Source organism: Eptesicus fuscus, chromosome 6 (assembly GCF_027574615.1).
Source record: "Eptesicus fuscus isolate TK198812 chromosome 6, DD_ASM_mEF_20220401, whole genome shotgun sequence".
Classification (NCBI taxonomy): Eukaryota; Metazoa; Chordata; class Mammalia; order Chiroptera; family Vespertilionidae; genus Eptesicus; species Eptesicus fuscus.
The window spans coordinates 18,617,219-18,640,821 of NC_072478.1; the positions used below are offsets into that span (position 1 = coordinate 18,617,219).

General features: G+C 56.9%; 2 protein-coding genes across 4 annotated transcripts; both read left to right on the forward strand.

Moving 5' to 3' along the window:
- Positions 1-2,849: 2,849 nt before the first annotated feature.
- On the forward strand, positions 2,850-7,867 carry PGLYRP2 (peptidoglycan recognition protein 2). The gene is made up of 5 exons (XM_008157835.3): positions 2,850-2,931; positions 4,075-5,181; positions 5,911-6,121; positions 6,611-6,908; positions 7,778-7,867. The coding sequence occupies exons 1-5, from the start codon at positions 2,850-2,852 to the stop codon at positions 7,865-7,867; spliced, it is 1,788 nt and encodes a 595-aa protein (XP_008156057.2).
- Positions 7,868-10,740: 2,873 nt separating this feature from the next.
- Positions 10,741-21,398, forward strand: RASAL3 (RAS protein activator like 3). 3 transcript variants are annotated; one of them, XM_054716829.1, is made up of 18 exons: positions 10,741-11,062; positions 12,729-12,740; positions 12,896-13,026; positions 13,162-13,240; positions 13,352-13,413; positions 13,787-13,851; positions 14,469-14,595; positions 14,683-14,781; positions 15,162-15,704; positions 16,062-16,206; positions 16,467-16,611; positions 17,428-17,664; positions 17,757-17,958; positions 18,063-18,181; positions 18,956-19,346; positions 19,619-19,776; positions 20,343-20,406; positions 20,510-21,398. In XM_054716829.1, the coding sequence occupies exons 1-18, from the start codon at positions 10,741-10,743 to the stop codon at positions 20,651-20,653; spliced, it is 3,045 nt and encodes a 1,014-aa protein (XP_054572804.1). In that variant the 3' UTR covers positions 20,654-21,398. The 3 variants fall into 3 exon arrangements, with proteins under 3 accessions (XP_054572804.1, XP_054572806.1, XP_054572807.1); XM_054716831.1 differs by having other exon boundaries at positions 16,467-16,601; positions 17,409-17,664; XM_054716832.1 differs by having other exon boundaries at positions 13,787-13,824.
- The last annotated feature ends 2,205 nt before the right edge of the window (positions 21,399-23,603 follow it).

Consider the following 23,603-nt stretch of genomic DNA (forward strand, 5'->3'; position numbering starts at 1 on the left):
CTAAATGCCACAGAAGTGTACACTTTAAAATGGTTCGTTTTATGTAAGGTGACTTTCACTGAGGGGCAAAAAACTGTTCACAGAACAGATAGCTGGTCCATAGGCTGTGGTGTGCTGACTCTTGCTGTACGATGTCTCTTAACAAAACCCAGAGCTGAATAAAAACACAGGCATATAAAGTCTTAGCTCAAAGCCCTGCACACAATTATTATTACTATTATCAGCGTCCTCGTTATTATTATATTACTGCTACTTAAGTATTATTAACTCTGGCCTTAGCCCCAAGCCCAGCCCTGGCCCAAGTTTCTTTTCCTCTGACCTCTGACCCCGATCCCAGCTTCACTTGAGATCCAGGGCCCAGGGCTCTGCCTCTCTGTGCCAATGTTACTTCCATTAGGGCTGTCCCCTGGCCCTGAACAGTGACTATTCTCACGAGACCCCTAGTCTGCCTGCAGCCTGGAGGGGCCTTTGACCTACCCTGGCAGATGGGCCTCAAGAAGTGGGAGAAAAGTAGGGGTGGGGGTGATTCATCCCTAGAACCCCAGCCTTTCTGCTTCCTCCTAGGCCCAGCCTAGACGAGGTGCCTTGTAGTGTGGGTGCGTGCATACTTGTGGATGTGTGCATGTGTGTTTCACAGCCCAACCCCAAACTAATCCCACATCCGCAATCAAGCCTTTCATGTGTTCAGCAATCCCTCCCTGCCACCCACTTGGTCCCTGACCTGTGCTGGGCACGTCTGGGCACCCCAAGAGGACTCAGCATCTCCTATTCTCAGGGAGATGGAACTGGACGGAGAAACTCCCAGCCCTGTATGAACAGGTCCGGGATAAAGGGGGGAACTTCAGGCTAGGGAGCCAGGATGGGAGCCAAGGGCAATCAGAGAGGCTTCCTGGAGCAAGGGTCTTACCCTAGGAGGTCACAAATCCCGGACCGGCCCTCAGGGAAATGTGGGCTGGCCATGCCATTTCCCTGGCTCAGACTCAACCCACCCCCTGCCACTAACTCCAAGCTTGAAAAGGGAATCAGGGCTGCCTCTCCAGCTGGCCCATGAATTCCTGGCTGAAGTTGTTCTGTAAACACTTCCCCAGGGTGAAGGGTCATCATGTAACTACACTGACCTTGACCCAACCACAGGATCATGAAAACATGCACTGGACTTGGAGCTGTTCCCAGTTTCTAGCTTTGTGACCTTGGACAACATACTTAACCTCTCTGAGCTTACCCTCCCGCTGGGTAAAATGGGCATGAAGTGGTTCAATAAAACCGCAAGGTGCAATCAGTGGGAGAATCAGAGGGACAAACCCAGGATCCATAGTGCTGAATCACAGTCATTCCCAGACCAGGTGGACATCAGGGGGGCTCTCATGTGACAGCCACCCCCACAGCATCTCAGGGCTCCCCAGGTCTACGGCAGGGCCCCTGGGATTAGAGTGAGGCAAGTGAGACACAAAGACAAGATCAAAATTCCTGATTTTCCCTTCCACCTCTGGCCCCAGTCTTTGCACAGCACTGCTCCTGATCCTGACTTTATCTAGAATGCTGATAAACACTTATCTAAAATGTTTGTTCATCGTGGACTTTTTGCACTCACGTCGGTCTATTAAAATATTGCATTAAAATATTACTTATCTTGATGACGGAGATTTTCGACACCACCTTACATTTTGTATCTGAGGAGGATGCCTCACTCTCCTCATTCCAGTCCCTGCCCTGGATGGACACACAGACCACTTCCTGCACTCGGTTCTACCAGGCAGAGCCCCATCCCAAAATCCTCGGAGGACGAGATTTCCTCAGATTCCCCTGGGGCGTGGCCCCCATTCACTCCCTCCCCTGGGACCTTACTCCTGAGCTCCCAAGTGCACCCAGCTTTGCGTACCCAGGGTGATGCTGAGTCCCCAGAAGGATGACACTGGATATCTGAGCAGGCCCCACCCTGGGGAACCCCAAGCCGGGCTCAGCCTGGGCATTTCCAGGCCTGCCCAGGGCCTGGCCTTTGCTGAACCCCCAGCTTAGTGGGTCTTCCGGAAACACCCCAGGCTAGTTTCGAGGTGGGAGGCCCACGGTGAAGCAATTTACACAGCAGCAGCCCCAGTCACCTTGAGCCCATCCCACCTGAAGCACAAATAAAGGGGAGGCCGTCTCACTTCAGCAGGACTCAGACACAGCCCCAGGAGAAGAGGGAGGACCCTCACTGTCAACCCAGGTGAGCCAAGAAACCAGCTCCTGGGACAAAGCCAGGGTCCAGAGGGCCCAGGCCCAAGCCCTGCTTTCAGCTGCATCTAGCGGCTTGGGATCAGGAGCTGGAAGGGGATGAGAGAAGACATCTCCTCGCCCCCTGGGCTCACAGTTTGTCAGGTCCCTTGGCAAAAAGTTCTCCCCAGCCCCTGTACCCATTCTCTGCCTGAGCCTGAAGTGCTGGCAGCAAAGGCAGGAGGCAGTGCCAACTTCAGGTGTGTCCTTCTCTCCCCGCCCCCAGCACAGCCAGTCCTACCAGTTGGGCTGGCACCTGAGAGCCCCCTGTGGTGGCCGGCAGCAGCTGCAGCTAGGGAATGATCAGGAAGCGGGAGGGCTTGCTGGATTGGGTAGTTTGTTGGAGTCTAAACTACCTGGCCTCCAGATGCCTCCTGGCTTACTGAGCCTTGCCCCCAGCCTGGGAAGGAAAGGAGAGGATGGGGGAGCCCCTGATGTCCTTGACTCGGGGCACTGTCCCGACGCTCCCGCTGCCTCCCACCCACAGCTCTGCAAGAGGCAACCATGTCATTCACCCCTGGACTTTGAGAGTGGCCAAAGGCACCACTCAGTTCTTCATGCCTGTCTCTTTCTAGCTCTGCTGAGGTCAACCAGATATGTCCCCCAGAAGCTGGAATCCCACAACAGTAGTCCTCTGGACCCTGCTTGGATTGTTGCTGTGTCCGGAACCAGGGACAGGTAGGTCAGAAGGCAGAGGCCTGCTGCAAGGACAATCCTGCAGAAGGGCACTGCTATCCCCTCTGTGTCCAGCCATGTACAGGGTAAGACTGGAGTCCTCAGGAGACCCCCAGTCTCGAGGAACCTCCTCCAGTCTGGGGACACAGATTCTCCCAGCTTTACAGGGTCAAGGCAGGGGGTGGGGCCAGACGAGCAAAAATCAGGAAGGCTTCCGGGAGGAGGGGACACAGATTTAGGACAGGAAGGAGACTTTTACCTGGGGAGAAGCAGGAAAGGGCATTGTAGGCAGAGAGAAGAACAGAGTGGAGTGTCTGGAGAAGAATCAGAATTCCTGGGTTAACAGTCCTGCTTCTGCCACTTCCTATCTGTGTGACCTTAGGCAGGTCACTTAACCCCTCTGGGCTCACGGAGTCACTGTGAAGATTAAATGTGTTGTTATGTGCGCTACCTAGAATGGCGCCTAGCACTAAATAAATGTTGAATAAATGTTAGCTGTTATTGAACAACCCACCCCAGCCCTGAGCCTAGCACGTCTAGGTTCCAGGTTCAGCTGCTGACATTTCCCCCACAAGGCACAGGCCCATCCTCTCCTCCGCTGAGCATCCTCCAGACACCTCGCCCTATGAAATTCCCCAAATTCCAACACACACCCCCCAAAAAAAAACAAAAAAAAAAAACTGTCCATCTTTCCCTCAAAATACCTGGGGACTCTGCCCACTTTGGGCCGTCACACTGCCATCGCTTAGCTTTGGCCATCTTTATTGCTCACCTCCACACTGTTTCCCCTCCTCTACTCTAGCCTCCTGAAAACTCATTCTCCACAGGCAGCCAAAGGAGCAATCTTAGAATGCCAGCCTGGCTGCATCTCGCTCCTGCTCCTGAACCTGCCATGGCTCCCCAGTGCTCACAGATTGTCTAAGCTCCTTAACCTGTTGTCTGTGCCTCCGTTTCATCATTTACATGAGGATGGTGTTGGGGCATCACAGGGTAGTCAGAGGAGAGAGAGGGAAGGATAGAGGGAGGGAGGGAGGGAGGGAAGGAGGGGGGGGAAAGAGGGGATTGAGAAGATGTGGAAGGAGCAGAGGGAGGCTCAGGAACAGGGGGTGCTGGGCCACTGGGTTAATGCCGTCCCTCCTTCTACAGCATCCCTGCCCCTCCTCATGGACTCTGTCATCCAGGCTCTGGCTGAGCTGGAGCAGAAAGTGCCAGTCACGGAGGCCAACCACACTGTCTCTGTGTGGCACCTGTCAGCCCGGGACTCTGATCCCCATGATCCCCTTCATCACTTCCTGCTAAAGGGACGAAGTCTCAAAGTCACCAAGTTGGGTCCTTCTGCACTGAGCCCAGAGCTGCAAGGCCTGATGGAGGAGGTGGCCCGACATGATGTGCGGGGTGGGCAGGAATACGGGGTGGTACTGGCCCCCGACGGCTCGACGGTGGCTGTGGAGCCTCTTCTGGCAGGGCTGGAAGCCGGCCTGCAGGGCCACAGGGTCATAAACTTGCCCTTGGGCAGCACAGCCACCCCTCTGGGTGCCGGAGACACCTTTCCAGATGTTGGAGCTGAGGTTTCTGATGTAAGAGCCACCTCCCCAGGACTCAGAGATGTCTCTCCAGATGTTAGCTCTGCAGGTGTCAGAGCTATGTCTCCAGATGTTAGAACCACAGATCTCAATGTGGGAGCCATCTTTAAAGATGACAGAGTCACCTCTCCAGATGACCAAACCTCCTCGCCAGATGCCAAAGCAACGTCTCCGACCACTGTGGACAGCCTCCTGGTGGTCACCTTGGCCAGAGACTTGGGCCTGACCTTCCTCCAGGGCCCCCAAACTCAGAGCCACCCAGGCCTGGGAGCTGAGGGCTGCTGGGACCAGCTCTCTGTCCCCAGGAACTTCACACTCCTGGACCCTGAGGCATCACCGGTTACCACAGCCTTCCTCAATGGTGCTCTGGATGGCGCCCTCCTTGGGGACTACCTGAGTCGGGCCCCTGAGCCCCGGCCACCCCTCAACCACCTCCTGAGCCAGTACTATGGAGCAGGGGTGGCTGGAGATCCAGGACTTCGCAGCAACTTCCGACGGCAGAACGGAGCTGCTCTGACTTCAGCCCCTGCCCTGACCCAGCAGGTGTGGGGCGCCCTCATCCTGCTCCAGAGGCTGGAGCCAGCACACCCTCAGCTGCAGGGCATGAGCCAAGAACAGCTGGCACAGGCGGCCACCCATGCCACCAAGGAGTTCACTGAGGCCTTCCTGGGTGAGAAGGGCCCCCAACCCCCGTGACCCGCCCTCTCAGAGACAGACACTCTCAGTCCCATGAGGTCAGGGGGATCCAGGACTAGGGATTCCAGAGAGAGCAATAGGGCTCTGGCTGGGGAGCCAGGGCCGCTGCACAGGTGAGGAAAGGTTAGATTCGGGTCTTGAAGGATCAATAGGAGTTTGTCTGACCCTCGCTCCCCCCAAAAAAAGTGAGAAAGAAGGCATTGCAGGAGATGGGCTCAGCACATGCAAAGGCACAGAGATTGAAATGGACGTTCAGCCTGTGCATCTAGGTGAGCTGCTTCACTTCTCTGAACCCCACTTTCTTCAGTGAAGCAGGGTAAATCTTCTACCTCTTGGATTTGCTGGATGGTTTGAGAAAGATGAAGCATGTAAAGCAAGTAGCACAAAACTAGAGCATAATAAATGCGTGCCACCGTTCCCTCTTCCTCAGTATGGCTGTCTCTCCTAGGGCTCACTCAGAGCAGGGCCAGCTGCAGAGAGCGTTGTAAAGATCCTGGGTTGAAAAGATCCCTGAAGTCTGAACTACAGTTCTTAGGGTTTATCCTGAAGGGGTTGGGAGGCATAGCCATCTATTCCAATAGAACTGAGATGCTGTTGGATTCGTTGTGAGATCCCAAAGGAGGCTGGGGAAATGGCCCGTAGGTGCGCTCTAATGGAGGTACAGGCGGCGGCTAACCCCAGCCCTGGTCGCCCTTCTCCGCAGGGTGCCCGGCCATCCACCCCCGTTGCCGCTGGAGTGCGGCACCGTACCGGGGCCGCCCGACGCCGCTACGGCTGCCGCTCGGGTCCCTGTACGTGCATCACACCTACCTGCCCGCGCCTCCCTGCACCACCTTCGCGCGCTGCGCAGCCAACATGCGCTCCATGCAGCGCTTTCACCAGGATACGCGTGGCTGGGACGACATTGGCTACAGGTAGGCGGGGTCTGGGAGCCTGGGTGGGCGGAGCCTAACGCGGGGGGGCGGGTTGGACCAGAGCAAACCTGGAGAAACGGAAGAGCCGGGCGGGTGGAGCCAAGGTGGAGAGGGGCGTGGCCTAGACGGGGACGGGGCCTTTACCGTGGGATGGGTCCGGGGTAAGATAGGGGAAGGAGGCGGCACCGGGGAGAGGGGCAGGACCAGTGAGAAGGGCTGAGGCTGGGACAGGGGCGGAATAGTGATGGGGTTGGGCCTAAGACGGAAAACGCTGTGAACTGGGAGGGAGCGGGACTTGAGACAATGGGGTGGGGGGCCAGACAGAAAGGGGCGTGGCCAATGCTAGAGTAACCGGAGGGTTTCTGGAGTGACATTTGGTGGAGGAGTGGGACGTTGTGGGCCAGGCACAGTGCGACCAGGCAAGGACTTGGCATAGAACTGGGGCAGGGCAACCCTGACGCCGCGCGGTGCCTGCCCCCCTCTCCGCAGTTTCGTGGTGGGCTCAGACGGCTACGTGTACGAGGGCCGCGGCTGGCGCTGGGTGGGCGCGCACACTCTAGGCCACAATGCCCGCGGCTTCGGCGTGGCCTTCGTGGGCAACTACACCGCGGAGCTGCCCGCCGAGGCCGCGCTGCGCACGGTGCGCGACACGCTGCCCAGGTGCGCGGTGCGCGCTGGCCTCCTGCGGCCGGACTACACGCTGCTCGGCCACCGCCAGCTCGTGCGTACCGACTGCCCTGGCGACGCGCTCTTCCGCCAGCTGCGCACCTGGCCGCACTTCGATGGGGTGAGTCTGCGACGTCCGACGTCCGCATTCCCTGGGCCTGCCACCCATCCGACACTAGCTCAGCCCCTGACCCTTGCCTGTCTGCCCCACCTCCGCAGGCCCCTCTCTTTCCTGTAACCCCGCTACTCACACAGCTTCAGCCAGGCCCCTGGTCTCCCTTGCAGCCCTTCTATTCGGGCAACGAGTCCCAGCCTTTAAGTTGTTCTGCTCACAACATGTCCTATCCCCTGTCCTCTGTTTGCACAACCTTAGCCTAAACCTTGACCCAGCCAGCTTGTTGTTTGCCCAGCCTCCAATACCTCTGCGCTCACAACCAGGGCATGGACCCTGATTCCTGCGGCAGCCCCTCTGCCCTCACAACCGCAGCCTGGCCTGCATCACCTATACCCAAGTCACATCGCTTCTGCCTGCACAACCTCCTCCCAGCCCACCTAACCTTGGCCTCACCCCAGTCCCCTACCCAAAAGACCTCTGTATACCCACCAGTAACCCTAAGTGGTGTCCCTCTACCAAAAACCGCTTTGCCTGCACATCTCTGTCCAGCTCCTCACTGTGTGTTGCAGTCTTATGCCCAATCTCAGCCCTAAGGATGCTTGCTCCGCCCCAGCCTCCCTGACCTTTGATGACAGTCCTTATGCTGCAGCAATCTAGGCCCAAACAGCACAACCTTGGCCCCAGCGCCTCCATCAACACACACCTCTACGCACACACCTGCACAATCTCGTGCTACCTGCGTACTGCCATTCTATTTCATGAAGCTGGCCTGCAGTCAGTGTGTACCCATGTCCTCTTCCTCAGGCTCCCACCATGAGCAGAGGAGACCCGGCCTCACCCGACCCCCAAGCCTCACAATCTCTTGCCTTTTCTAGAATGTAAAGCGAAGGACTGCCAAGAGCGCCCCCAGGAGATCCAAGAGGAAGCCGCCTCTAGTGACCATGCCGGCCACAGACCTCCAATAAAGAGATTGTGTGAGGAAAGCCTGTGTCTGCCCATCATCTGTGTTTGCCCAGAATCAGACCCTGAGATAGACATTCCAGTGCACGTAGCGTGGCAGGCGATCCCAGGACAGATCATTGGGGAACAAGGAAAAGAGGTAGGAAAAGGGAGGAAGCCCAGGAAGGGTGCTTTATCAAGCAAGTTGGCCCCGGGGCACATGGAGCTCAGTCCCACTAGGGACTTCGGAGGACAGCATGGGATCCGTATCTCTAAGTTATCCCACCAAGAAGTGAGGAAACTGGGGTATTGATCCGCCAGCTCCCACAGTCCTTGGCTGAGGGCTTCTCTCAGGGAAATGTTAATTCTCTGGCACTTTGGGGCTGCGTGTGGCATGGGCTCCATCTGTCAGAGAAAGTCCTCCAGCCAAAAATGCAGGGCGTTGGGAGTGGAGCCAGTATGCAATGAGGTGGTAAACACTCAGGGATGCAGCAGAACACAGGGAGACTCCGTGTGTGTGTGTGTGTGTGTGTGTGTGTGTGTGTGTGTGGTGAGTAGCCTGATACAGTATGAATAAGATGGGCATATCTAAGGGGTGTGCACCTGCCTGAACACCCTCCTCCTCGGGACGGGTTATAGAATTTGTGGGGCCCGATACACATGAAAATGCAGGGCCTATTGTTCAAAAAGCAAGAACTTCAAGGCAGTGACAGCAGAGCATTAAATCAAATGTAGTGGGGCGCTCTTCTGAGTGTGGGCTCCTGGGGAGACTGCACGGGCCGCACATCCATTGAGGTGACCCTACCCACCCCACCCCCTGGATTCCAGTCTCCCTTGCCTTTTCACAAACTATTCCTTCTCCCTAGCCTGCTCTTCCCACGGCCAGCTCCTTCTCATGCTTCAGGTTGCAAATGTCACCTCCTCGGGGAGGCCCTCCTGGATTTTTCCAGTTCAGAGAGCATTACTTCTGCTCAGCCTCTCTACTCCAGTCTGTCTGTTTCCTTCCATGTCCTCACCAGGTAGAAATGTCTTGCATTTGTGTTCAGGGTCTGTTTCCCTCACTAAGCTGTGAGCTCCAGGGAGGCGGGAATCATGTTTGTTTCGTTCCCCCACAGCTTCTCCAGCACCTAGCACGTAGTAGGCACTCAGGAAACATTTTTTCAAATAAAAGAAGGCTCTTATTATAAACCTTCTGAAACCGATATTATCATTGTGTTGTACAAATATGGAAACCAAGGCTCAGAGAGAGGAAGTGACTTGCCTGAGGTCAAACAGCTAGAGAAGGACCAGCTGGCACTGGAAGCCACTCCTGAGCCCGATTCTACTGACTCTCGTGTTGACTCATTTATTCCTTACAACAGTATTTGCCCATCTCTTTTTTTCAAGAAAACATTTATTAGAAAAGTGCATCAGTGAACTTTCACAACCCAACACCCAGCTCAAGATATAGACATGTTTGCTGGGCCCAAGCGGCTCAGTGTCGTCCTGAGCACTGAAGGGTTGCCGGTTCAATTCCAGGTCAGGGCACATGCCTGGGTTGCGGGTTTGATCCCTGGTCAGGGAACATGCGGAAGGCAGCTGACTCATATTTCTCTCTCACATCGATGTTTTTCTCTCTCTGTCTGTCTCCCTCCCTCTCTCTCCCTTCCTCTCTCTAAGCATGTCCTCAAGTGAGGATTAAAAATAAGAAATAGACCTATAACATTTATGTTATGTGACTTTCACCTCAATTTTGAAAGCAGACACAAAAACTATATCAGCCCCCAGATGCCTCTCATACCCCCCCCCCTTCACTAGCCCCTCCAAAGGAAACTGACATCCTGACTTGTTAGTACATAGTTTTGTCTGCTTTGGAACTTTATATAAATGGAGCAATACAGTGTATAGTTTTCTCTTTTTTCTTTTTCTTTATTTATTTATTTGCTTAACATTGCTTGTAATTCATCCAAGTTCAATCATTCAGTAGTTTGTTCATTCTTTTTTTTTATTCTTTTTTATTTTTTTAAATATATTTTATTGATTTTTTACAGAGAGGAAGGGAGAGGGATAGGGGGTTAGAAACATCGATGAGAGAGAAACATCGATCAGCTGCCTCCTGCACACCCACTACTGGGGATGTGCCCACAACCAAGGTACCTACTCTTGACTGGAATCAAACCTGGGACCTTTCAGTCTGCAGGCCGACACTCTATCCACTGAGCCAAACCGGTTTCGGCAGTTTGCTTACTCTTATTGCTGCATGGTATTCCACTGTGGGAACAGACCACAATTTACTCATTCTAGGGAATATGGACACTTGGGTTGTTGCCAGTTTGGGGCTATTACAAAGAGTGCCAGTGGGTATGTCTATGGGGTGAACTATTGGGTGAACTGCTGGGTCAGAGGAGAGCTGTACAGTCAATGTTTGTCGACCAAACAGTTTTCCAACTTGAGTGAATTGGTCTACACTCCAACCAGCAGTGGGTGACAGTTCCAGGGGCTCGATGTTCTCCCCAGCACTTGGACAACATGTGCCCATCTTGCAAAGACGGCAACTGAGGCTCAGAGAGGGGCATGTGCTGCCTCCTCTGGTCAGTGAGAGATTTGGGTTCCTGCTCTGGCACCTCCTCTCCTCCTGCATCCTGCCCCCACTGTGCCCTCCCAACCTGGCTGTGGGGTGGGGTGGGACGGGCAGGGTCACGTGGAGTAGCGTTCAGCAGGAGGAAGCCAGGCAGTGTGCAGACGGCTGTTGCCTCTGGGGCTGATCAGGAAATCAAGGTAAGAGAGGGAGTGCGTGTGGCCCCCAAGGGGATTTTCTGGGGGCAGAGCTGAGAGTGGGGAGGGGGCCGAGATGAAGGCAGCATGTGGGCAGACACGAGACAGAACTGTCACCCTCTTGTTCCGCAGGAGAATCCCCACCATGGACCCACTATCAAGAAGCCAGTCCTCCGAAACCCAGCATGCAGCCCAAACCCCGCTAACCTCCTATCGCTGGCACACAGGAGGTGGTGGAGAGAAGGGAGCTGGAGGGTTCCACTGGGGCCGCCTTGCCAGCTGGGGGAGGGCACTGAGCCACCAGGAACCCATGGTCAGCAGCCAACCTGCCCGTCGCTCGCTGTTCCGTCGTGTCCTCTCTGCGCCCCCCAAGGAGTCTCGCAGGAACCACCTGAGACTATCCAAGACCCTCTGGGGGAGACATAAGAGCCCACCACTGGAGCCAGAGCTGGAGCCAGAAGCCTCAGGTACATGGCTCCCCCATTCAGAGACGGGGCAGGGCTGGGAGACCGGATGCTTGGGTTTTGTCTGCCTCCAGAGCATCAGCCATACAGACACAGGAAGTTGTGGGGAGTGCAAAAGCCCAACAGGAAGTGGCTGGGGCCCAGCTGCCCTCTTCCCTCTTCCCCCCTTACCCAGGGCCTGGGGGTGTGGGGTGTGGCCAAGGAGCTGTGGGCAAGGGGGTCCAGCCTGGGGGAGACACGGGGAATAGACTGATGACAGCACTATCCAGATGCCAAATGGCCCTTGGCCCCAACTGGTCTCTTGTCATAGCCACTGGCCCACTCTCATCCTCTCCTGCCTGGATATCCATCTCAGCCTCCTCCTGCTCGCCTGCTTCCATGTTTTAGTTTCTTCACTTCCTTGGGCCTCAGCTTCCCCATCAATTAAATGGGAATCGTGATCCCTACCTTGAAGGGTATATTATTTCCTTCATTCATTTATCCATTCATTGAAACAGAGGCCTGTTGAGCATTGACTATGTGCCAGGCCCTGATTTAGGCACTGAGGAAAACAGCAGTGACTAAAAGAGATGTCACCGGCTGCCCCATGAGACTCACCGTGTAGTGGGCGCGAAAGACAGTAATGAGTATAAACAAGAAAATGACAGAGAGGGCTCAGTGTTGCCCAGAGGGATCTAGAAGGGTATCATGGGGATTGGAGCTCTAGAGCATGAAGCATTAGCCCGGTGTCCAGCATATTTTAAGTGGCCCATTAACAGTGGGACTTATTTCTTCCCCTCGTGGTAAAACAATAGGACAGATGGGTAATCTGGGAGAGTTGGTCCAGCTCTCCTGTTCCTGGAAGCTCATTTAATTCTCACCATTCATAGTCTCATTTGGCAAAAGCATCCCTTCAACCCCCTTCCAGGGTATCAGGTGTTGCCCACTCCATCGTATCCAGAGAGAGCTCTCTAACAAGCAGACCTGATCTTTGAGCATGCGAGGATGATCTACCCCCAGGGATAAAACTACCCCCAGGGATAAAACCTCTGACTGGCACCCAAGGCCCTGAACCAATCTCTTCCTGGACCTTTTTTTCTAGCCTCTGAGCCCTCCAATTTTTTATTTTATTTTTATTTTTTGCCCTTCCCTTTGTGTCCCTGGACCTTGACATCTCTCAGCCTTTGATCAAGCTGTTCCTTCCACCATCCCCTCCATCTCTGTCAAAATCCAACCTGCTGTTCAAGTCCTAGCACAAACTTACTCTCTCTGGAGGCCTTCCCTGGCCTGCTGCACTATCCCCACCCCCTACCCTGGCCTTCTTCTATTCCTTTCTCAAACTTTGAATGTAGTCCACCATAGACTAGTTATTTATGGAAGGAACCAAGGCTGCTGTCCTGTTGTTTAACTTCTTGGACCTTTATTATTCTTGCTAATACAACCGCTGTCTTGGTTAAGAGAAGAATGCTTTATGTCTGAGGTCCATCTCAATCACTCACAAGCTGCGTGAACCTGGGCAAGTCATTCAATCTCTCTAGGCTTCAGTTTCCTTCTTGGTAAAATGGGGCTTATCGTAGCCCTTTTAATGGCTTTGGGGGGTTAAATGAGAGAAGGCGTGTGGAGCAGTAAACACAGAGCAGGTCACATAGCAGGTGGGCTGAGTCCACTACCCAACGCCAGTGGAGACAAGGTCCAGAGAGGGGTTTTGCTCAACAACTACCTGACATGGCTGCCTTGGGGGAGTGAGGGGAAGAGGCGGCCATTAGGAGGGAGCCCCGTTGAGCTTTGGTGAATGGGAAGGGTGGTCTGAGGTTCAGGAAGAAGTCCCAGTTCCCCAGCACCTCTTCCTCCACCCAGAGCCTGAGCCAGAGCCGGAGCCCCCAACCCCACAGATCCCTGAGGCCCCCCCACCCGATGTGCCTGTCTGGAACATCGAAGCCTTCACTCTGCTCGATGGGAGGCTGGTGCTGCTTGGGGGTGAGGAAGAGGTGAGAGAGGGCCTATGGGTCAGGGGCAGGAAGGAGGGGAAAGGAATGGGATAATGGAAAGTAAGTGCCTCTCCCTCGACCTGCCTGCCTGCCTTCCCTTTCTGACTACTCACTCTAACGACGATGGAGGAACAGGGCCCTCGCCAGTCCCGGATGGGGAGCGCCAGCTCTGAGAGCAGCATCCAGGCGGCCATGGGGAACCTCAGGGATGCAGGTAAGTCAGTGTGAGAGGTGAGGAGGGCTGGGGCATTTGGGAGCGTGTCAGGGGGGGGGTCAGAATCCAAGATGATCCCATCTCCCAACCTTCCATCCCCGAACACCACAGACCGAGTCCCTGGAAAGACTGAGCCAGAGGCTGCTGGCCCCAACCAGGTCCACAACGTCCGGGTGAGGCATCCATTGGGGGATGGGGAGGTGGGGAGAGCAAATGCTTCCAGACCCTCAGAGGTGAAAGGGGACTCTTTCTGGGTGATTTGGGGCAGATCACGGAACCTCTCTGGGCCTCGGTGTCTCTGTCAAATAGAGCTAATGGGAAAACCTCCCTCTCTGGGCTGTTTGTGAGACATCAAGAGAGAATGCAGGAAAGCAAACAATTGGTGCTTTAAAAATGGGAGCTATTGGTGGCCTTTGTTATTCTTGCTAATACAGCCTGAGTTTGTGGCCCTCCAAGAATAGCAGATCCTCCAGGACACCCTGAGGGAAAAGGAGCTGAAGTGGGAGCCCAGGGTTCTGCTCAGCTGACACACCCCTCTCCCCATAGGGGTTGCTCAAGCGGCTGAAAGAAAAGAAAAAGGCCAGGTCAGAGCTGGGAGCCAATGCCTCTGGGTAAGAGTCCCTGAGGGGCCAGAAGGGCTGGGATTCAACATTGTCCCCTCCCCCTCCTCCTGCCTTTCATTCTGCCTTTCACCACATACCCTCTGTGTCCTGCCCTGTGTTGGGCCATACCGGGGCCATTGAAAGATCCTAGCATGGAGCCACTCCCCCATGGAAGAGTGGGAGCAGAGTCTGACACAGTAACTCTGAAACAGGAACTAAATCAAAAGCCTGGTCTGAGAGTGTCAGGGAAGGAAACTGAGCTGATATCTGAATAATGGGCGGGAATTAACTAGGCCAAGAAGGGCAGGGACAGCATTCCAGACAGAGGGAACAGCACGTGAAAAGGCCAAGAGGTCGGATGAAGACACACAACTAAGTCCAGTGTGACCGGACTTCAGACCGTGAGGGATTCAGTGAAGGGAAATGAGGGCTATGGTAACAAGGACTATACTATACAAGGTCATTCAGGCCACCAGGAGAAGTTGGGTTGATCCTAAAAGTGATGGATTCAAGTCCAATTTAGGTTCAAGTCCATCCTGGCCTCCCTCCACCCTTCAGGCTGTAGGGGGTGATGAGGGGAGAAGATAGAAATGACACTCCTTCCCCCCCACCACCACCCTCTCCAGACCCCCCAGTGCTCTGGGCTCTCGGGAGTCGCTGGCCACACTCTCTGAACTGGACCTGGGTGCCCAGCGGAATGTGCGGGTTTGGCCACTGCACCCCAGCCTCCTGGATGAGCCCCACTGCTTCCAGGTAAATGTGGGCAGCTCTTCACGTCATCCCGATCCTTTGGCTTCAGGCTTGGTCTCCACCGCAACCTGGAATGCCCTTCCTCGACAGGTAACTTGGGTAGGCGGGAGCCGCTGCTTCTCTTGTCGCTCGGCTGCTGAGAGAGACCGCTGGATCGAGGACCTTCGTCGCCAGTTCCAGCCCAGTCAGGTCAGCACTGCGGAAAGTCAAGGCCCCACGCCTTACACGCTTTTGCCCGCCCACACCTGTGCAACCACTCAGACCCTCCTCATCTCGTACCAGCCCCTTGCACAAGGGCCCGGTCCCTTCTTTTCAATGTGGACCCGAAGTTCCGCCAACGAGGCAGCCGCCAAATCTTCCCACCGCAGCTGCTCTTCCGTACGCAACATCCCCGATTTTCCCGGGAGATCTCAGAACAGCTGAAGGGCTTCCGCAGGGTCGCCTTGGGACCCCGGTGGCCCCACTCTCTTCCCCAGGGACCCAGGGGTTTCCCTGGGGACGTGGGCCCCGAGTTTCACCTCTGGTGCCCGCCGTCGAACACCCACTCCTCCCACCACTCTGGTCTGCAGGACAACGTGGAACGCGAAGAGACGTGGCTGAGCGTGTGGGTGCACGAAGTGAAGGGACTGTCCCGGTCGGCGGCGGGGGCGCCCGGAGTGCGCGTGGAGCTGTGGCTGGACGGCGCACTGCTGGCGCGCACGGCGGAGCGGGCTGGTCCGGGCCCGCTCTTTTGGGCCGAGCGCTTCCACTTCGAGGCACTGCCGCCGGCGCATCGTATGTCGCTGCGGCTGCGCGGAGCGGGCCCGGGGGGCGCCCCGCTGGGCCGCGCGACGCTGGCGCTGGAGGAGCTGGGCGCCCCCCGCGCGCCGGCCGCCGGCCTGGAGCGCTGGTTCCCGCTGCTCGGGGCACCAGCCGGCGCGGCGCTCCGGGCGCGCGTCCGGGCACGGCGCCTGCGCGTGCTGCCTTCTGAGCGCTACAAGGAGCTGGCGGAGTTTCTCACTTTCCACTACGCGCGCCTGTGCGGGGCCCTGGAGCCCCAGCTGTCCGCGCAGGCCAAGGAGGAGTTGGCGGCTGCCATGGTGCGCGTGCTGCAGGCCACTGGCCGGGCGCAGGTGCGTCGCAGCGACCGGGCGGACCTGGGTGACCAGACCAAGTGGCACCTGCGAGGGGCGGGCACCTTGAGGGGCGGGGTCTGAGCTTCCGCTACGAAGGGTGGGGCACCTGGAGGGGCGGGGCCTAAACTTGAGCTGCGAAGGGCGGGGCCTGAGCTGAGTCTCTGCTTTAAAAGGCTTACATTTCTGCTGAGGGGTGGAGGTTCCCACCTGTTAGGTGCCCCAGCAGGGAGGGCCAGGCCTGAGCTGTAGCTATGAGGAGCGCGACCTGTGCCCAGGTGAGAGGGACTCACCAAGAGCAGGGATTCCCCCTGGCTCAGTCTACACCCTAGCTACATGACCCCCCGCTATGCCCAGGCATTGGTGACAGACCTGGGAACCGCGGAGTTGGCACGCAGTGGAGGCCGCGAGGCGCTGCTGTTCCGGGAAAATACATTGGCCACTAAGGCCATCGATGAGTACATGAAGCTGGTGGCACAGGACTACCTCCAAGAGACGCTGGGTGAGCAGTGTGTGGGGGTGGGGGTGGGCCTGTAGAAGCCTGCTGGGAGGACTAGGAGACCCCAGAGGAAATCGGGGAGTCCCTGGGTAACCTGGTTTCTGGTAGTGGGTGATGCCTTGGAGGTGCTGGGATCCTGGAGGGAACTGGGGACTCCCCAAGAGTTTAGGTGCCTCCAGAGTCAATGGAGAAGAGTTGGAGGTTGGGTTGGTGGGTCCTGGTGGTTATGGCTCTGGCCCCTGTCTGGCTGTGCTGGACTGCAGGGCAGGTCCTGCGGCGAATCTGTGCCTCCACTGAGGACTGTGAGGTGGACCCCAGCAAGTGCCCAGCCTCAGAGCTGCCCCAGCACCAAGCCAGACTGCAAAGCAGCTGTGAGGAGGTCTTCGAGAACATCATCCACTCCTATGAGTAAGAATCAGGGTCCCAGCACCTGAGCCTGCCCCTGCCTCCCAGACACTGTGCTAGTTGCCAGATAAAATACAGGGTGCCCAGCTACATGTGATGCAATATTTGGGACACAGTTATATTTTAAAATTATTTATTATTTGAAATTCAAGTTTAACTGTTATCCTGTAGTTTCATTTGCTAACTCTGGTAACTCATCCCCAATATTTTGCCACCTAACGCCATGTAACGTGGGACACAATTCCTTGTCCTCTAACCACAGGTGACCCCATACTGTAATCCCATGCCACCTGACCCCAGTTAATATAGGATCTCAATCCTATGACCTCTGATTTCAGGTGATGTCCTGCCCTCAACCCCATGGCCCCTAGCCTTCAGTGACACTGTACCCCAAATCCTATGCAGATGATCACAGGAAACCTGGGATTCCAATTTGTTGCTCTCTGACTCTAGGTTAAGCTGTATGCTTAATCCCATGTCACATGGGACATCAATATCATGATTTCTGAACCTAGGTGACCCCGTGAGCCCCTTCTATTCATATCATGTACTCTGTCTGGCTAGATCTGGCTACAGGAGAACAGTTATGTTATAGCTGTCCCCATGTGAACCTGTACCCCCAACTCCAAGATTACTGACTCCAGCGGTCACCACAATAACACTACCATAAATCCTGACCCCCAAGCATCATTATCCCTGATGTCTCTAATCTTGGAACTCAGAACATAGGTGACTCCTAACCCCTGACCTTAGGCATTTGATCATCCATGAACTTTATGCCCATATACTCCCCTTTGACGATTGCCTATTCTGTCCCAGCTGGTTTCCAGCAGAGCTGGGCACCGTGTTCTCAGGCTGGCGAGAAGCATGCAAGGCACGAGGCTCCGAGGCACTGGGCCCCCGGCTGGTGTGTGCCTCTCTCTTCCTGCGGCTCCTGTGTCCCGCCATCTTGGCACCCAGCCTCTTTGGCCTGGCACCACAGCACCCAGCACCTGCCCCGGCCCGCACCCTCACATTGATTGCCAAGGTCATCCAGAACCTTGCCAACCGAGCCCCGTAGGTGCTGGAAGGCTGGGGGAGGGGGGTATGGTTCGGCCATGGGGGTGGCAGATGCCTGACCTGACCTACCCAGTTGGACCCCGACCCAGGTTTGGTGAGAAGGAAGCCTACATGGGCTTTATGAATAGCTTCCTGGAGAATCATGGACCTGCCATGCAACGCTTCCTGGACCAAGTGGCCATGGTGGATGTGGATGCAGCACCCAGTGGTTACCAGGGCAGCAGTGACCTGGCCCTCCAGCTGGCAGTCCTTCATGCCCAGCTCTGTACCATCTTTGCTGAACTTGACCAGGTGTGTCCTGAGCCTAGAGTCCAGAACATGGGGTAGGGAAGCAAGAGGGCAGGGAGCTTCTGGCCCGGAGAGCTTCTCAGCATCCTCCCTACGTGTCTCACCAGGCAACCCGTGACAGCCTGGAACCCCTGCCCACCATCCTGCAAGCCATTGAGGAAGGCCGCCCTGTACCTGTGTCTGTGCCGATGCGTCTTCCACCACCCCCAGCCCAGGTCTATTCCAGGTAACCTGCCTGCCTGCTGTCTGGTCCGGTTCTGATGGGTGGGAGCAGGGGCAGGGCCAAAGGCACGCAGAGGGTCAGAATGGAATCAGTGGTGAAGGCAGGATTATGTCAGGGGTCAGAGATGGAATCACATTGGGGTCAGTGTCAGAAAGTGTTGGATGGAGGTCAGAGGCTGTAGATGGCTTCGTCCAGGGGTCAGGGAGAGGCTCACAGTGTAGTCAGAGGGCAGGCACAGGATCAGACTGAAGGTCAGGAGAGGTCACATGTGGCATCAGAGAGAGAAAGTGACATCATGTTCAGTGATGGTCATGTTTCGGTGAGAGGCTGGTGATGGGGTTAAGTCAGAGGTCAGATGTTAAGATATATCATCAAAGGTCAGGTTCAGGTACATATTGTAAGCAGAGGTCAGGGTCAGATGGGTCAAAGGTATGGGCAGAGTCATGTTAAGGTCAGAGGTCAGGGACCATGGTCTTTCAGGAGGCAGACAGGGGCGGTTTAAAGTCAGAGGTTGGGGGTTAGAGAGGATCAGCTAGGAAGGAAGAGGATACCCTTGTGAACGGAGGTTGAGCCCAAGGTCAGATTGGAATTGATGCTACAGAGAGATCACACTGTGTCAGAGTCCAGGACAGAGTCAGAGGTTAAACTGTGACCTCATCAGTGACTGGGTCACATGGAAGTAAAAAGATCCTGGGTCTGGTCATTTCCAGTCAAAACTCGGGGTGGGATCAGCTCAGGGGCCAGTCAAGGGTCTGAGCTCCTCCATCCCACCCCCAGTTTTTCCGCAGGGGAGAAGCCGGGCTTCCTGGCCCCTCGGGACCTCCCCAAGCACACCCCTCTCATATCCAAGAGCCAGTCCCTGCGCAGCGTTCATGGCTCAGGAAGTTGGGCCCGGCAGCGGCCAGATGAGGAGCGGCCCCCACGGCTGCCCCGGCCGGTGCAGCGCACGCAGAGCGTACCGGCTGGCCGCCCGGCTCGCCGCTGCCCTTCTGCAGGACCTCGGCCGCGACCCAAAGGCTCCCTACGCACCGGCCCCAAGCCCCGCGGCCGGCCCTGGACCGGGGCCTCGGCCTCGCTGCCCCGGAAGCCGTCAGTACCCTGGCAGCGCCAGCTGGACCAGCCGCGAGACACAGACCAGGCGCTAAGCACGCACCGACCCGTGGGCAAGGTGAGGTCCAGCCTAGGTGCACGCCTGGAGGGGAGAGACGAGACTGGAGGCCAGGCAGGTCTGGGTTCAAACATGAGCGCCCTCCGCTGTGTTACCCCGGGCCTAGCCCAACCCTCTCTGAGCTTCCATTTCCTCCTCTGTACAAGCCAGCGATGTTCCCCAAGAGGCAGGGCAGTGAGGAGGCAGAGCACAAGGAACAGGAAAGTCAGGGTCTTCCGGGAGAAGAAGGGGTGGGACGGCGGGTCAGGTTACAGTGGCTCCCTCCCCTACAGCTGGCAGAGCTGCAGTGCGAGGTGGCCACCCTGCGCGAGGAACAGAAGATGCTGTCCGGCCTCGTGGAGTCCCTGCGCACCCACATCCGGGCCTTGACGGAGCAGCAGCAGCAGCTTCGCAGCCAGCTGGAAGACCTGGACTCCAGGCTTGGGGGAAGGTGAGCCCTGCCTTTCCATCAGCTCCGTCCTACGTGGACCCGTTAGACGTAATCAGATCGCCCAGAACCCACTATCATTCAGGTCCTGCCTTTCAGTCAGTCCCACTCAAATTCGCCAGGCACGGTCACGCCCCCTCGGTCAGCCCCGCCCCAACACACCTAAGACCCACCTCTTGGTCAGCTCTGCCCGCCCCTACGTGAGCCCGCCCCCCAAGTCGCTGGCTGGTCGTCTTATCAGGCGCCATCCCTCAATCAGGCCCTCTCAAACTGGTTGGGCCCGTCCCTCTCAGTCTGGGCACGCCCCTATCCCGGTCACCACCCGATCCAGGACGGACCAAGCCCCGCCTCCAAAGGTTTCGTGGGTCCTTTCATCCTAGGCGTTCCAGGCTCTGATGGCCTCTTCAAGTTTACCTAGGCCCCGCCCCCTGGTCTGGGCAGACCCCGCCTCCAACTCTAAGCCCCGCCCAGGATCCCTAGCTCTCCAATCAGGGGCTGCAGGGGAGTTCCCCAACCTCTGAGCTTCCCCCCCCCCCCCCCCCCCCCCCCCCCGCCCCTGATTTCCACAGGACCTCGCGTTTGGATCCAGAGTGCGACCCGCCAAGCAGGGAGGCCCACAAGCTGGAAAATCTGGTGAGAGCCCCTGTCTGAACCCTGGGGCAGGTCTGGCGGTGAGGAAGCCAGGGTTGGGGTGCAACTTTCCCCTGGCTCTGAGCCCACTGCCGTTGCCCCCCAGGAGCGCCGCCTGTCTGAAATGGAGAGTTCTCTAGCCCAGCTGAGGGATGCCGTCCAGAGCCTGCAGCATCTTCCTACGACGCCGGGGTCCAGGAGCCAGCCCCTGCCTCTCAAAGCACGCTGCGTTAACGGAGACACCACCTGAGCTGCCCACTCCACCCCCACGTGGTCTGGGAGCAAAAAGATACCTGTTTTAGGGGCCCTGCCTCAGCCCTACATGGCCTACAGTGTGGAGTGGAGCTGTCGATGGCAACCAGCCTGGCGCTCGCTGTGAGGTTGCCCAGTAAAATCTTGATTTCAGTAAAATTGATGGTTTCTTTGTCCCTAAGTGTTGCCACTCAGAAAGCACCCTCCCCAATTCAGCTCTCCCCAATTCTTCCCTAACTGGAGGGCTCACAACGGGGGAGGTGTAAAGAGCTTCTCACCAGTTGTGTGACTTCAGGCCTTCACTCTCTCAGAGCCTCATTGTCCTCATCTGTAAATTGGATCTAAAGGTCCTTACACAGAAAAAAAAAAAGACCTGTAGTTTAAAGCATTCAAGAAAAGGTATTCATCATTTGTTAGGCCCAACACCTACTTCTCAATGAAGCCCAGATCCCATCTCCACCAAGCCCCGGATGAGAGCATCTTCTAGGGCCCCTAATCCCATACTAGCTCCCTCCTGGCAGGGAGAGCATGGGTCTGGGAAGCAGATGAAGGAAGGGGCAGGTAGATGTGAAGATAGTTGAGGCCTGTGGGTGTTGGTTGGATAACTGAGTGAACATTTGAATTATGGGTGAGGGGCAAATGAATAGGTTAGCATTTGCTAGATGTTTGTGCACTAGTAGGTGAGCAGTTAAGTAGTTGGTTGGCTGGGATGGTTATGTCTGCCTAGCAAAGGCCCGTATCGTACTAGGAAATAAATATTTGAATTTGAGTATGTACCACATTGTATGAGCATTTGTTCAAGTGTCCTGAGACTCTTGAGCTGGGCAGTGGGGAAACAGTAATGAATTAGACAGATAGGACTCCTGTCCTCAGGGAATTCACACTCTAGTGGAGGAGACAGACAAGTAAAGATGCAATTGATGGATGGATGGGTAGTTGTGTAGTTGGGTAAAAGGTTCTGTGTAAGGAAGAGTGGGGTTGTATGGATAAGTAGGTATTTACTTGGGTGGTGGATGGATGGACAGGTAGATGAGACATGGATGGGTGAGTTGAGTGGATGTTCAGATGGGTGGATGGGTGGGGGGATTTGGGAGGGTGGCTAGCTGGCTAATGGGACCACGTTATATGATTGATGGATGAGTAAGTAGATGGGAGGTGGATGGGTGGTTTGGTTTGAGTGGGTATTTGGATGGATGGATGGGTAGATGTTGGAGATGTGGATGGAGAGGTGGTTAGTTGACTGGGTGGGTAGATGTGTTTGGTCAATTGGGTGTGTGGATGAATGGGTGGGGAAATGAATGGGTTGTCAGACATGTGGATGGGAGGCTAGGAGAAGGCAACAGGCCTATTTTTGCGTGTATGATAGGGTCGACCTGGAGGCTGCAATTCTGGAGGTTGAGTGGAGAAGGGGGTCTTCGCAGTGGGAACCTAGGGCAGGCTCTGGGGGTATGGAGGTTTGGAAGTCCAGTGTGGATAATGAGGAAGGAGGGAGTGAGCTTGTAGTTGGAAGGTAGGGGACGGAAGGCTAAGGATTGGCTGGGTGGAATCCTCAATGATCTATGAGTGACCCGTAGGGGAACTTCTCTGCCCCCTCCCCACTCCCTGGTGCTATTAGCGAGCACAGCATTGGAAGAACCAGTGGGGTGATGAAGAGCCACTGAGGGCAGGAGGACAAGTGTTGTCATGGTAATAGAGCCTCGCCCAGGACTCCCAGGCTGCGGGCCCTGCCCGGCCACTCCCAACATGGCGCGCGCTCGCTGACCGCTCCCCTTCCCGGGGGCGCCGCTGGGGCGCTGGAGGGGGGTGGTCAAGGGGAGGGGGGGCGGGGTGCGCCCTGGACCTCCCCATCATGGCGGCGCGGCGGGGCTGTCGCGCTTAGGTCACGGCGGCGCGCCGGGGGGGCGGGGCGGCGGGGGGGGAGCGATTTAAAGGGACAATGTCCCCCGAGCGGTGGAGGCAGCGGTGGCTGCGGAGGCCGCGGCACCGGCGCCGGTAGCGGCAGCGACGGCCGCACCAAAGAGGGGAGCTCCGAGCCCGGCACCTGGCCGGCGGCGCCGCCTCCCCGGTGAGGCCCGGTCCGGCCTGGGGAGCCCGCGGGCGGGGCGGAGCCGATGCGGGGAGTGGGAGGCCCGGCCCGGCCTGGCCGGGCGGGACCCCCTGAGGCGGGGGGCGGGGCGGGGCCTTCAGGGGCGGGGCCTGGTTGGGGGCGGGGCCGCGCAGGTGGGGGGAGGAGTGGGGGTCTTGGGGCAGGTGTCCCCCTCCCCACCTCTGCGCGTCCCGCGGGGTCTCCTACCCCGAGATGCACGGGCGGAGGGCGCAGCTCCTGGACCTCGGTCCCCCGAGGGGTGCGCTGGCGCGGCGCCACTCCCACCCCTGCCACTCCCGGGGGGGCGTCCGGACTGGAGCCCCCTTCTCAACGCCGCCAAAGTGCTCGGAAGTTGCGGTCCTGCCGGTTCCCCGCTGGCATTACCCACCCGGTGGGCACCTGCAGGTGCTTCCTCCAGGCCTGGGCAGAGACCCCCGCCACGACTGCCAGTCCACGGACGGGCCCCTTGGGAGCCCCTAGGCCCCCCGGGCAGCGCCTGCAGCCAGGCCGGGAGCCCCGGCCCCGCCCCGGTTGCCTCGACCGGCCTCCCCAACATCTCCCCAGGGAGGGCGCCTCATTCCTGCCCTTCACTTTCCGACGTTACCTTGAAGGTATTTATAGGTGTAGAGAACAGCCCCCACCCTCATGGCTTCCCTAGGGTCCTCATTTCTGGACCAGGAGCCCCATCCATCCCTGTTGCCTGCAAACTAGAGAGATCTTGGGAGGGTGGGATGGAGGAACTCAGGTTGGGGTGTGCATGAGGGGTAATGTGGGGGGAAAGCAAAGGGGTTAATCTGGGGTCACTTGAGGCTGTTGTGAGGGTGAAGGTATTAATGCTGGAGAACCCTGAGGTCTTGTTAGG